The sequence below is a fragment of the Fringilla coelebs genome, assembly GCF_963513975.1.
Source record: "Fringilla coelebs genome assembly, chromosome: 7".
Lineage (NCBI taxonomy): Eukaryota > Metazoa > Chordata > Aves > Passeriformes > Fringillidae > Fringilla > Fringilla coelebs.
The window spans coordinates 10,188,550-10,200,655 of record NC_140035.1 but is presented as its reverse complement, the minus strand read 5'-3'; the positions used below and the strand labels follow the sequence as shown (position 1 = coordinate 10,200,655).

At 41.7% G+C, this 12,106-nt stretch overlaps 1 protein-coding gene across 2 annotated transcripts; it reads right to left on the bottom strand.

Moving 5' to 3' along the window:
- Nucleotides 1-1,264: 1,264 nt before the first annotated feature.
- On the bottom strand, nt 1,265-11,305 carry CCDC14 (coiled-coil domain containing 14). Of its 2 annotated transcripts, XM_084209251.1 has the most exons (13): nt 11,257-11,305; nt 10,186-10,241; nt 9,649-9,712; nt 8,910-8,982; nt 8,675-8,815; nt 7,441-7,680; nt 7,257-7,351; nt 5,747-6,314; nt 5,089-5,230; nt 4,418-4,497; nt 3,774-3,992; nt 3,558-3,690; nt 1,265-2,501 (listed from the first exon to the last, which is right to left on the bottom strand). In XM_084209251.1, the coding sequence occupies exons 1-13, from the start codon at nt 11,287-11,289 to the stop codon at nt 1,526-1,528; spliced, it is 2,820 nt and encodes a 939-aa protein (XP_084065377.1). In that variant the 5' UTR covers nt 11,290-11,305; the 3' UTR covers nt 1,265-1,525. The 2 variants fall into 2 exon arrangements, with proteins under 2 accessions (XP_084065377.1, XP_084065378.1); XM_084209252.1 differs by lacking the exons at nt 8,675-8,815; nt 8,910-8,982; nt 10,186-10,241 and having other exon boundaries at nt 11,257-11,279.
- Nucleotides 11,306-12,106: the final 801 nt, after the last annotated feature.

The following is a 12,106-nucleotide window of genomic DNA, read 5'->3' as shown; positions in this document are numbered from 1 at the left end:
GCTTAGCTTCTACACTGAAACTACTTGTAAATACTTGATTAAAACCTTTTCACTTTCATACCATCAACCTTATTTTGAATCTGAACACGATGAGTGTGGAGAATACTGAGAAATCCAGGCCAAGCCTTAAAAGCATTCTAAATGACTGAAGTCACTATTTAGTCTAACTTTCCTTTTTCAAAGCAGGAGTGCCAGTTGGCATCTTCTGTAGTGTGTGTTCTTTTCATACCTTTGTATGACTCAGTTACCAATAACTAAAATAATCAGAGCTGCTCCCCAGCACAAAGCATGGACAGCATCCTAACTTCAAATATGTTCACATCTGACCATGAGGGACTTTTCTCCTACATAGAAACATAAAAGAAAAGAGTGCCAGGAAGGACAACCATGTTTTCTAGGAAAAAAATAATAGGCAATTTTGCAGAAAAAGCAGTCTTAAATTCAGGTCTGTATACTACTGTTCCTTTTTCAAAGATATTTTCCCTGAAAACAGCTCTGAAGCATTGCTGAGGGTATAAGAGGCACAGAATGGCAGCAATGGCACCTTCCTCCACCTGTAATTTAAACACATGATGCATATTCTTGAGACAGATGTGGTAAAGCCTGTCAGGGAGAACCACAGACTGGAATCATTCCCTGCTCCAATTCAGGTGATTCAGTCAGGCTCTCTGTATTAATGTACAAGAGATGTTTGACCCCTCAACAACTGTAGAATTTTCATGCCTTCCTCAGGCTGTATATTCTGGTGCTTTCTTAAATCAACTGGTTTGCCAACTTTCAGCCAAAGCCTCATTTGTCTCTTTTGTGTCAGCTCTGCTGCTTCTGTTCCTCAGCATCTTTCTGTTCTGTGTTTATCCGCTGGTACTACATCCCCTTTTACTTTAGATAAAAGCAAACATTTGTAAAAGCATGCCCTATAACAGGACTGTAGAAAGCAATGGAAGTTTGATGATCCTTTTCTTGCCCTTGTCTGGACTCTCCACTTCATCAACTTTCTTCAAGTACAGTGCAAAGAGAAAATAGTTTTAGCAGTGGTGAGTGAAAAGGGATTCCTTCATGTATTTCATAGGATATATCATACACTAAAAATCCCATAGTGATGGCTGCCTTTATTTTTGGAATAGCACAATCCTGACTTAGCAACTGTAACTCTCAGCACTGCTCTGTAACTTTTCCTCCCTGGTCTCTACCTGTAGAACCTCTTGCTCATGTGCAGCACCTTACAACAGCTCTAAGGGGAAGGAAAAAAAGCCACAAGTAAACGAGTACATTTAATTTTGCAAGTAAAGAATATAAAATAATAATTTAAAAAGCCATTTCTATTTTATATAAAAAGCCAGTTCTTTCAAGTTGTACACATCAAGGGGAACAGCACCACAGCCTAATGAGGAACAAATTCTATCCATAATTGAGACAGCCAGGAACAAGTTGTTACATACAAATATACATATCAGTACCATACTTAATATACTTCAGAAAAACTTAATTTATCCAAATAGCTGTAGCCCGTTTTGCTTTCTCATACTCATTGTTTCCTAATGTTACTTTGCAGAGTCCTTTGTAACCTGGCTATGTTGGCATCCAAGGCTGCTAAACTATTTTTAAAGTCCTCTTCATCTCGAGAAGTAAACGTTGAGAAAGAAGATGCACTCCAGTCAGACCTCACTGAGAAATCCTCAAATGAAATGCAGCTAAAATCAGCTGCTTTACTGCTTGTTTTCTGAGAAACTCCTGCTGGAAATGCCATGGATGCACAAGGGTATGGACCATGCTGAGGCTGGTCTGGTTTATCCATGAAATCTTTTGCAGCCCCACTTGGAATGCTTTTTGATCTCACTTGAACTTTGTCTCCTTCTGGCTTTGCTTTACCCCCTGTAACTTCAAGAGTGTTTTCCACAGTCTTTTTCACACTGTACCCACCATCTAATTTATCCAGTAGAGTTGGATCCTCACATCCATACTGCTGCACAGAGCCTGGGAGCTCACAGTGGTAATCCAGCCTCTGACAAGCCCCTCTGCTCTGGGGTGGCACACCACTTCTTCCAGAGACTGGCTGCTGTTTTTTAGAGGCACTGCTAGTCAGTGGAATATAAATTGTCTCATCCAACTTGGTTTGGTCATCTAGTAAAGTTCCAGAATCACTCCCTGTTTCTGCATCTTGCTTCAATGGAGCTGGTAGTCCTCTGGCAGCTGATGTTTGTTCTTCTGTGAATGTACTGTTAATTTTACTTCCTTCAGCAGCAAACTTGTCATAGGACAGACTCCGCATTTCTACTTCTCCAATTTTATTTGGGAATTGAAGATCTGGATCTATCAAAATATGATCCATTTCTAATGTTTTAAGGTAAGTCATTACTGAAGTACTCCCAGGAAACAGCTCAGGTTGCATCTGCTTTTCATGGTCTTCCAAACGAGACTTTGAGAGAGATTTCTCAGGTTTGGGTCTAACACTGTCCCCTGTGAGGTCAGAGAGAAGCTTGGCCATGCTGCCCTGCAAGGTTCTGTTAGGGTAAAATCAACCAAACAGATTTAAAATCAGTCAGCAAAAATAAATAGTTAAAAACATTTCTATAGAAAAAACCCATTAGATTTATCAGGCTGTAGCAAAGTTGCAATGCACTTTCTAGATATTGTTACAAAATGCAGTACAAATGTGAACCAATTCCAAGTTTTTTGAATTCTTCTTCAGAGCACTTTGCCTAAAAAGTAACAAAAATAGCACAACCCAATGAAGTTCTCCAGATTATTCCTGGTGTACCTGCTTTGAGCAGCACACAATGAAATAAATTGATGCCAAGAAACTGCTACAAGGCAGATAAAAGCAGTTACCAAAATTATTAAGAAAGATTTTCTGAATTATTCTTCCCATTGCATCTAAATAAAAAAAACATAATAAAAGAAATAATTCTTCTAACTTACTGCTCTGTCCATCAAAAGAGATGTACATTTAGATATTTATATTTGTCTCTAGCATACACACACACACACACACACACACACACACACACACACGTGTAATGTGACATTCTACCACCATCTGGTGGTCAGCAGTCACAGAAGTGTCTAAACTTCTACTGAAGCATTTGAAATGTCTATTCTGCTGCTCCAATCAGTCCCAACTAAAAACAACGGTTTTGCACTATGCAGCTGCAAAAAGTTATTTATATCTCCCAGCTTGCCACTATTTTCAGCATAAAAGAGCAAGACAAAATAAATTCACAGCAACAGTTCTTTTTGGCTAATAGATCCTCACAGACCTAATAGATCTGCTCTTAGGAGTTAAGATTTTGCATAAGTTATGGCAGATAGTATTTTACTTTACCACAGAATTCAAGTCACAGAATATGACAACTCTGTTTTAAAATAAAATTACAGCAGCATTGTAACAAAACGAACTGCAAAGAGAAAGTTTAGCTTATGTGATTTCCCACCACCAAGATACTAAGACTAAAATAACCCACAGGATGGAAAAAAACCAAAAACTCCAAGTAATAAGAAAGATTTTTAAAAAAGAAAAGTAATGTCAGGAAGCAAAAAAACCCCTTAGCCAATAGTACCTGGTTAATTCCCTCAGTCTCTTAACTTCTGCATCACGCTGACGTAATGTTATGCCCAAAATCTTATTTTCTTTCTCTGCAGCTTCCAGCTTAAACTGAAGGCTCTTCACAGTTCCTAATGCCTCTTCCACTTCTGAAATGCCAGCAAGAACTTACACAATTACTTTTTTTGACTTTTAAAATGCTAAACAAAGAATAACCAAATTGAAAACGCACCGATCTTGAGCTTGGTGGAATGAATGTCATAATGCTGTTTGTTTTCTAGCAATTCTTCTTCTCTTTCTTGAATACCTTTTGCAAGATGTTTATTTTCTTCTTTCTGACTTTCTATTATTTTCAGTAGTTCCTCATTTTTAGCCTGCAGTGAATCAAGGCCTTTCTGCGATTCTTTCAATTGACTCTGGAGCATCATATTCAAGGATTGCAAAGAAACCACTACCAAAAGTAAAGCATAAAATGTTTAAGTGTTTTGTGTGGTAGCTTGAATTTCTAAACCAAATTAAGTTTTTAAATTATCTTGGTAATATGAATTTTGGTTACAGATAGAAGGGTTATGGGGTTTTTTTGCAACGAGAAAAAGCTCAAGCTTTCTTCTTAATTATTTAATCAGTCATCTTCATTTTCAGAGGCACACAAGCAAAAATAACCTGCTTGGCAGCTGAAGAGCCAAATCCTAGTATGTGGAGTCTAAAAACTGCAAATGCAGTTCCAGCATTAGACCCACTTAATTCAGCTACCACTAAAGGCCACAATACATACAGATATTTGAAACTATAGATATATAAATTAAAAATTATGTATCTATGGTAATAAAGCTTTAACAAATATACCCCTATCAACCAACATTATTGGTACTTTACATTCATAGTTGCAGCTCTGTCCAGGTGTCTTCTCACTGCTTTCCTGTTCCCTAAGTTGCTGGTTTAATATTCTTAGTCTCCTAAATGTGAATTATGAAAAAGCACAAATTCAGAAATATTATAATACACTCAAAAGGATTTTACTCTAAATTAGTTTTGTGAGAAGTTGCTTTTGAGAATTACATGTCAGGGAATATTTCAGAAACATACAGAAGTCTTAACAACACATTTTTCTTACATTCTGGTACTTGTTCAACACAAAAGACCCTTTCCAAGCATCTGCTAAATACCTGGTATGTAACCCTCTTCTGAAGTAAATGCTACCCAGTTATGTGAGAGCCCTCTGAAGTGAGAGACACGTTTGCATTTGAGAATAAACTACAAAAAGAAGAGGAGCAGGCTAACTATCTTGTTAGTGCAGTTTTCAGAGTGATGCATTCACTCCACCCAGTCAAAGGCCCCATCATGAGGTAACTGATACTACTAAAAGACCAAAGCCATGCTGTGTGTTAATTATTGCTTTTTAAAGTGTATGGCCTTACCAGCACACTTTCTAATTCACAAATATTGCACAGACAAGAAGGGAAGAGCCTTAACAAAGGCAATTCACACCAGAGCAGTTAGAGATGCTTTAGGTGCCCTAAGTGCAGGCTGACTGAGGAGCTCCCCACCTGCGCAGCTGGGCATTCTCACTGCGCAGAGGCTGCAAGGCCAGAGCTATTTCAGCTTGGATATTTGTACTTCCCACCACAGCTGGGAGCAAGGACACCGAGTCTTCTACTTCACTCATCAACCTCAGCATTTCTGAGTCACCTGCAAGAAGTGAGGGAAGAAAGAGACTCCATAAACCTATAAATCTGTAATGTAACTAATGTTTTACATGTGATTAAGCAATCTGCAAAGTGATTTAATAGTATCTGGGGGTTTTGCCCCCAAGAAAACTTCATCTTTAACTATATTTATATTTATTTAAAATTGTTGAGCTTGAATATGAGAACTATGCTTTACATCCTCAATAAAACACAACCCACCATCTTTCCAACCACCCTAGGTGGGACTGCTATTGCAATCTGTCCACACCAGGACCCTTCTCAGGGAAAAGCTCTGTATATGGAATAGCAACAATCTTTATCTTAAAATATTATAAAAATAATTTAATACTTATCCAGAGTGAATCCTGAAGGTTTTACAGTTGTGAAAACCCACAGTAAGCCGTCACATATCATTTGACACATACAATCTCCAGAAACAGAAGTTGCTCACTCCTTTAATCGAGCTCTTGTGTTATTTGTATGTAATAACTCTACTGCACAACGAAAATGTCCTCACCTTGCTCTGTCACCAGTGCTCTGAGCTCACCCATAAGATACTTTACAGTCCTAACTTTATGGGCTGTTTCTTCTGGACTTTCTTTTTTAGATTTTAGAATCTTCTTCACACAACTTGTCTTACAGCTTGTATCTTTCACTGGAGACACATCAAGTACATCCAATTCATCTTCTTCACTGACCATGTCCTCACTGTGCTCCTCAGGCGTGTCCTCCTCAGTGTCACATGAGCCATCATGTTTTGCTGGACAGTGATGATGGCCCCTCTGTTCAGTCCTGCCATTCAGCATTTCATGGGATTGTAACAGGGCTTGTATGCACTGCATCAAATTTGCTTCTTTTACCTGCTGCTCCTGGCTTGGGGCCATCTCTCTGGCACGAGATGTTGGGACCAACGCAGGCACTGAAGGGGTTGATCCTCCCAGTGCTGTACAGGGGAACACACCAGGAACTGCAGTTCCAGACTGTGTTTGTGCAGCAGCAGCAGCAGGAGCAGCAGAAGTCACTGGGCAAACCACAGGGCCTCCCATCTCTGGCACACCTTCATTGGCACTGTCTACAGGAACTCCCTGCATAAAAGATATTCTAATTAAACAAAAAATTAACATGATTTTTAAATCTTTAGGAGAAAAATCCCAAACAGTACTACCTTTGTCTGACTCAATGTAAACTTGTTCATTCTTTGCTAATTATAAGAGCAACTACAAATTAATAATTGAATAATTTTCCTGTATAATAAGGAGCACCAAAAATGTAAATCTGATTTAGATTACCTTTAATGTTATTGGCAACATTAAAGCACAGTTCTTTTAAGCAGTTCTGTAATGAAAACCCTCAGCAGTTTCTTGAATCCAAGCAGAACAGGAAAGAAAAGAAATATAAAGGACAACACTGTTACCTTTCAGTATTTTAAGTAGGTGAATTTTTTAAAAGTCAAGGTCATCACTAGCTATACATGGACTGCCTGCAGATGGAAGGCAAATCTACAGTCTTACAGATTCAAGGTAGATTTAAGCCCTTTGCCACATTTCCTGAGGTGGCAGCTGGTATTCTCCATCATCTCTATTCTATACCCTGAAATACACAGGCATTTTACCATGTGACTCTAAGATAATACAGCATGTCTGAAGAAATAATTGCCTTGATCATTGGCAGGGAAAGCTCCATATGATATATGAGTTCTTCGGTCAGGAGTTGCTTAATGATCCTAGTGTACATTACTGGGAATGCAATTAACAGTAATCAATAATTTCCTGCACTTTCAACGTTTGCTGTCCTTTACAGAATTCCCCAGGCAGAAGCAAGCAGCCAGCTGAAATGCCTCTAATTTCATTTTTTGGTGTCTACATAAAATGTGTTTTGAATAGCAGTGTTTTTCCTGTGCATCACTACAGTTTGAAATACACAATTTTTTTGAAGGGAAATTATTAGGAAAACTGACACAAGGACATGTATAAATAAGCAGGCAGTGCTAATTCAATGTTTATTGTCAGAATCAAACTTTTACTTACTGACTGAGTGGATAAGGGATTAGCTGAATGTTGCAGGGACAGTGTTGATGTGGAGGTAGGTAATTGACAATTCAAAGCTGTAACATTTTGACATCCTAAAAGAAAACAACACTTATCGATCAGGGCAACGAGGGCAAAACTCATGTAGTTAAATAGCCAACTCTACATTAACAGTTCCACTAACCCTGGTTTGAGGTAGGAGAAGGAGTTACAGTAGGAATTTCATTCCTCTTCTGTGGGGGTTGGCCAGTTATCAGAGACATCTGAGTTTGCACATGCTCATACAGTTTCTGATACGCCCCAGGAGAGTGTTCACTGCAAGGCACATGAACTGACTGAACCATCTCACTCTGTGCTGCACTTGAAAGCTCCTTCTCAGCAGAAACTGTGGTAGATGAGGCAACTTTTCTATTTGATATTGGCACTGCAGAAAAAGAAAGAACAAAATATTCCAGCTGAAATTGCCTGTCTTCTTGATCTACACAAACCCATTGTATTGTCTGGCAGATTCTGGAAGGCTCCCTTGAAAACAGAAACCATGATCCTATGGTCCAGGATACCAGTCAGATTTTGATTCACCAGCAAATTAATCCATCAATTTTTTCTACCAGACAGAGCAACCTAAACCAGTTGGAAAGGGCAGCTGTTCTTGAAGGAAGCACAGAGACTTAATCCTACAGGCCAGTTCTAAAACAATTCTTGAAATCTCTCTGGGTATAATTAAAACTCTGTAATTTTACAGTGCTGGGAAGATATCAGCTACATGCTCACTTCCTACAATTCCCAGTGGATACTCTGCTACACACCTGTCTATAGGCCCCACTCACCTACTGGACTAGAAATCACACAGAAGAAACACAGTGCAGAGAGGCAGAAATGATAATAAATGAAATATTTCCCCTGGGAGCAAGTCAGCTGACAGCACTCCATCTACCTTTCTATTCACTGCTTTGGCCACTAAACCATTTGAGGTCTTGTCATTCCTAGCCACAGTTCCCTGTTTCCACAAATTCTTCTTTGAGAAAAGCCTGGCTGGACACTGAACTTCAGACCAGTTTCTATCTGTGGATCCTAAACTGAGTCCAAGGACTGCAATGCCTCCCTGTCCAAGAGAAACAGGGAAAGGGTATTGCCATTCTCCTCCACACTTCTTACCAGGAAACCTGATGATGTTGATACTTGTAAACACATTCAACTTTCATGTACCTGAAGTTCAAACACCTGTGAATTTCAGTAATTGTTTAGTAAACATTTAAGGTTTCTAAAAGGAAACAATACATCCTTTTGTGGAACCAACCCAGGATCAACCTGTAACAAATGGCAACAATTAGTGAAGCCTTGCCGAATCTCATTGAGTTGAGGAGTCTTTCAAGGTTGCTTGAACAAAAAACAAATCAAGCCTAAGAAAGCCCACTTACCAATTTCTTTTTGGACAGGGGCAGGAGTAATGATTCTTTTTAACCCTTTCTTCTTGGAAGTATTTCCTTTGGTTAGCAAAGGCTTGGAACTAAATTTAAAGGTATTTGTTTTCCCAGGTTGTTTATGGACAGTCTCCCTTCCTAGTATTAATTGAAAGAAAAACTGGTCAACAAAAAAAATCAAGAGAGTATTACAAAACCTAAAAATGTAACTTTTATTTTTTATAGGTACAACCTGTAGCCTCCTTCTGTAAGATATTCTTCAGTAAAGCTGCACAATGGTCAAGTCCATTATGAATAGTATCAACCTGCACAAAGAGCACTGCAGTCAGTAAATGAGTAGCACTGTTTCTTTCAGTAAACCAAGATGCTCTTTTAGAGGTGAGCCACCTGACAAAGAACAACTCATAACCAAAAAAATATATTATTTCCCATGTACTACTTTGCAATTCATGGAAGTTTGCGAACACATAGATTCTGCAAAATAACTAAATTGTGCTGTTGCACAATATGCTCAATTTGAGGTTAATTACATGAATGTCTTTTATTATTTCCATGTACATTTAAACAATACAGCCTACTTGTATTTTGGAGACAACTGGCTCAGGACTACACAAAACCAAAACCAGTACTGGAGCACTCTGACTGTGCTACTCTCTTTTCAGCACCAAAAACTAACAAGGGCTGCTGCTCTTCTGTGAGGGCCAGCCCTTGTCCATAAGCAACTTATTTGTGTTTGCAAAATGTATCCTGTGCCTTGAGGAGATCTGTCAGAGCCAAACTCACTGCACACACAGCCCATTTGCTCCTATCTGCAAGATGCAGTACAGACACTCTTGCTTGCCTTGCAGGAGCAATTTCAGTTTCAGATGAAAATTAATTAGGATCTAAATTAATCTGGCTTTCTTCTGTTACTCAAGGTATTCCAATTTCCCTTCTCTTTAGATAACTGTGCTAAAAAGCCATTTAATTACCTGATTGGCAGATTCATTGGAATAGAATTCTACATCAGAGTGACATCCTTTCCTTAAGCCAAACCTGAAAAAGTGAAATTCACTGTTTATACCACCTCCTTAATGGGAAACAAAGTAAAAAAACACTTACTTTCATTCAATAATAGTAAGCAAAAGAAAATTAATTTCTTCATGAAACAAAATAACTTCCTATTTCTGAAAACTCTGCATGGCTGCAAAAAAACATGTTAAGCAAATAATAACACTTTGTGTCAAAGAAGAATTCAGTCTCTACTCAAAAGCCTTCTCTACAGCTAGTATTTATATAAATTCAGTCTTTTTATAAATAAAACATGAAAAGTGAAATCTGTATTTTTATATTTAAAATTTCTATTCAGTTTGTGCCTGTCTGTTCAAGGGCTGCTTAGAACCTTTCAGTTCAAAATGTTTTATATACACACAAGGATTTTTTGTTCAGTTGAGGTATAACAAGTATAAAGCTCCCAAATGCTCACATATACACTCAATTTAAAACGGTATTAGTGAATAAGGTCTTACTGATTTCTTCCATTTGTTAGTTTAGTTGCTCCTGACAGCCTTCCAGAAGACAGAGCCTGTTGATTACAGAAATGCACCTTGATTTTCTTAAAGTATTGTCACAACACTTGAAGAGTACTATTGCCCACCAATTCCAAGAACTTCTCCCAAGGTGGATCAGTCCAAGGGACGTTACAGCTCTCAAGGCAAGGATGCAACTGCTGCCAGTAGAGCCTGAGACTTGTGGGTTTCATTTCACAAAGTATGCCTTGAGAGCAGGATGCTTTGTTAATTTCCACAGCATTCTACAGACAAGTCACTCAGTTAAGGACTCTCCAAGAGCTGAGCTACAAATGTGTTTCAAGTGGAAACCATGCTTGAGAAATGCAGACCCGAATTGTGGGCACTTTAAGAATCATCTATGGCCAGAGGACACAGCACAGGAACACAATCCCAGTCACCGAATTCCCAGCATGAGTGATGCTGGAAGGGACACAGTGGCTCAGGCAGGGCCATCCCAGAGCACATGGCACAGCTCTGCATCCTGACCTGCTCCTGAGCATCTCCAGTGAGGGAGACTCCACATCCTCTCTGGACAACCTGTTCTCGTGTTCAGGCGGAACTCCCCGTGTATCGGTTTCTGCCCACTGCCTCGTGTCCTACTGCTCGGCCCCACCGAGCAGGGCCGGCCTCCATCCCCCCACACCCCCTTTAGCCACGCATACACGTTGGTAAGGTCCGCTGCCAGCCATCTCCTCTCGAGGCCGAACACACAGCCCCTTCAGCCTTTCCTCTTCAGGGAGATGTTCTACACCTCACTGATCCTCGCTGCTTTCCGCTGGAGCCCATCTAAGACCTCTCGGGCAGAGAGACAGGCCCAGAACGGCCCGCAGCGCCTCAGGACCGCCGTCAGGCGGCTGCGGTGCAAGCCGGGCTCGGCCTCGGAAGGCCCGACCCCGCGCAGGAGTCGTTATACGGACGGCGGGGGGGATCCCCTCGACGCCCCCCCATCCCCCCCGAGCGCCGCCGGGCTCTGGCGAGAAGGCCCCGCACGAGAACCGCGCCCCGCCCGTTCCCCCGGCCCTCACGCACCTTGCGGGGCCGCGCAGCCCTTGGCGCGGCCATGGCCCAGCCCGGCTCGGCCCCGCCCACTCCTGCACAGCCCCCGCCAGTGCCGGCCAATCACCACCCGGTCCGTCCGCGAGGGGGCGGGACTAATACGGGAGGCGGGGCTAACGACCCCGCCTCGCGGCGCGCCGGCGGGCGCGGGCGCGGGAAGGGGAAGGTGGTGAGCTAGGCAGCGCGGCCGGGGATTGGCGGAGAGCGGGTGCGGAGCGGACCAATGGGAGGCGAGATGGGAAAGGGCGGGGCGAAGCGGGCCGTGAGGGGCGGTGCGCGCGCGGCCCCGCCCCGCCGCTCCCTGAGGGAACGCCCCTGCGGAGCCGGCGGGTCTCGTCAGGGCGGTGTTCAGCGGGGACAGGAGCTCCGTACACTCCTAAAGTAAGCGGAAAACCGAGCCCTGCAGGTGAGTGGTCACTGAATCAGACGGGTTGGAAGAGACCTCCCTGTTCATCAAGTCCAGCCTGTGAGCGAACACCACTATGGCCCTGGCACACTGTGCCACCTCCAGCGTTTCCTTAAACACCTCCAGGGTCCGCTGCTCCACCACATCCCTAGGTAGCTCGTTCCGATGTCTAATCACCCTTTCAGTGAAGAAACACCTCCTCATGTCTCACCTGAATCACCACTGACGCAGCTCTGGTCTATGTGCTGTGAAAATAACGTTCCCTCTCTTGTGAAAAAAGTGTAATAAAGGACAAAGATAAAGCAAAGGTTATTACGGCCAGGCCGGGTGCGTCTTGCTCAACCAAGAGCACACTGTTTCCTTCGGAGATGCCCCTTAAATATTTTTCCCTTACATCAACCTGTTGCATATTCATAG

Bases quoted from the DNA above. Each gene is read 5' to 3' on its own strand.
- CCDC14 (XM_084209251.1), bottom strand. From the start codon at position 11,289: ATGGCCGCGCCAAGGGCTGCGCGGCCCCGCAAG. The intron at 8,816-8,909 runs GTTGTACCTATA...AATTAATACTAG, and splicing joins CTTACAGAAGGAGGCTACAG to GAAGGGAGACTGTCCATAAA. The intron at 2,502-3,557 runs GTACTATTGGCT...TTACCCTAACAG, and splicing joins AGACTGAGGGAATTAACCAG to AACCTTGCAGGGCAGCATGG.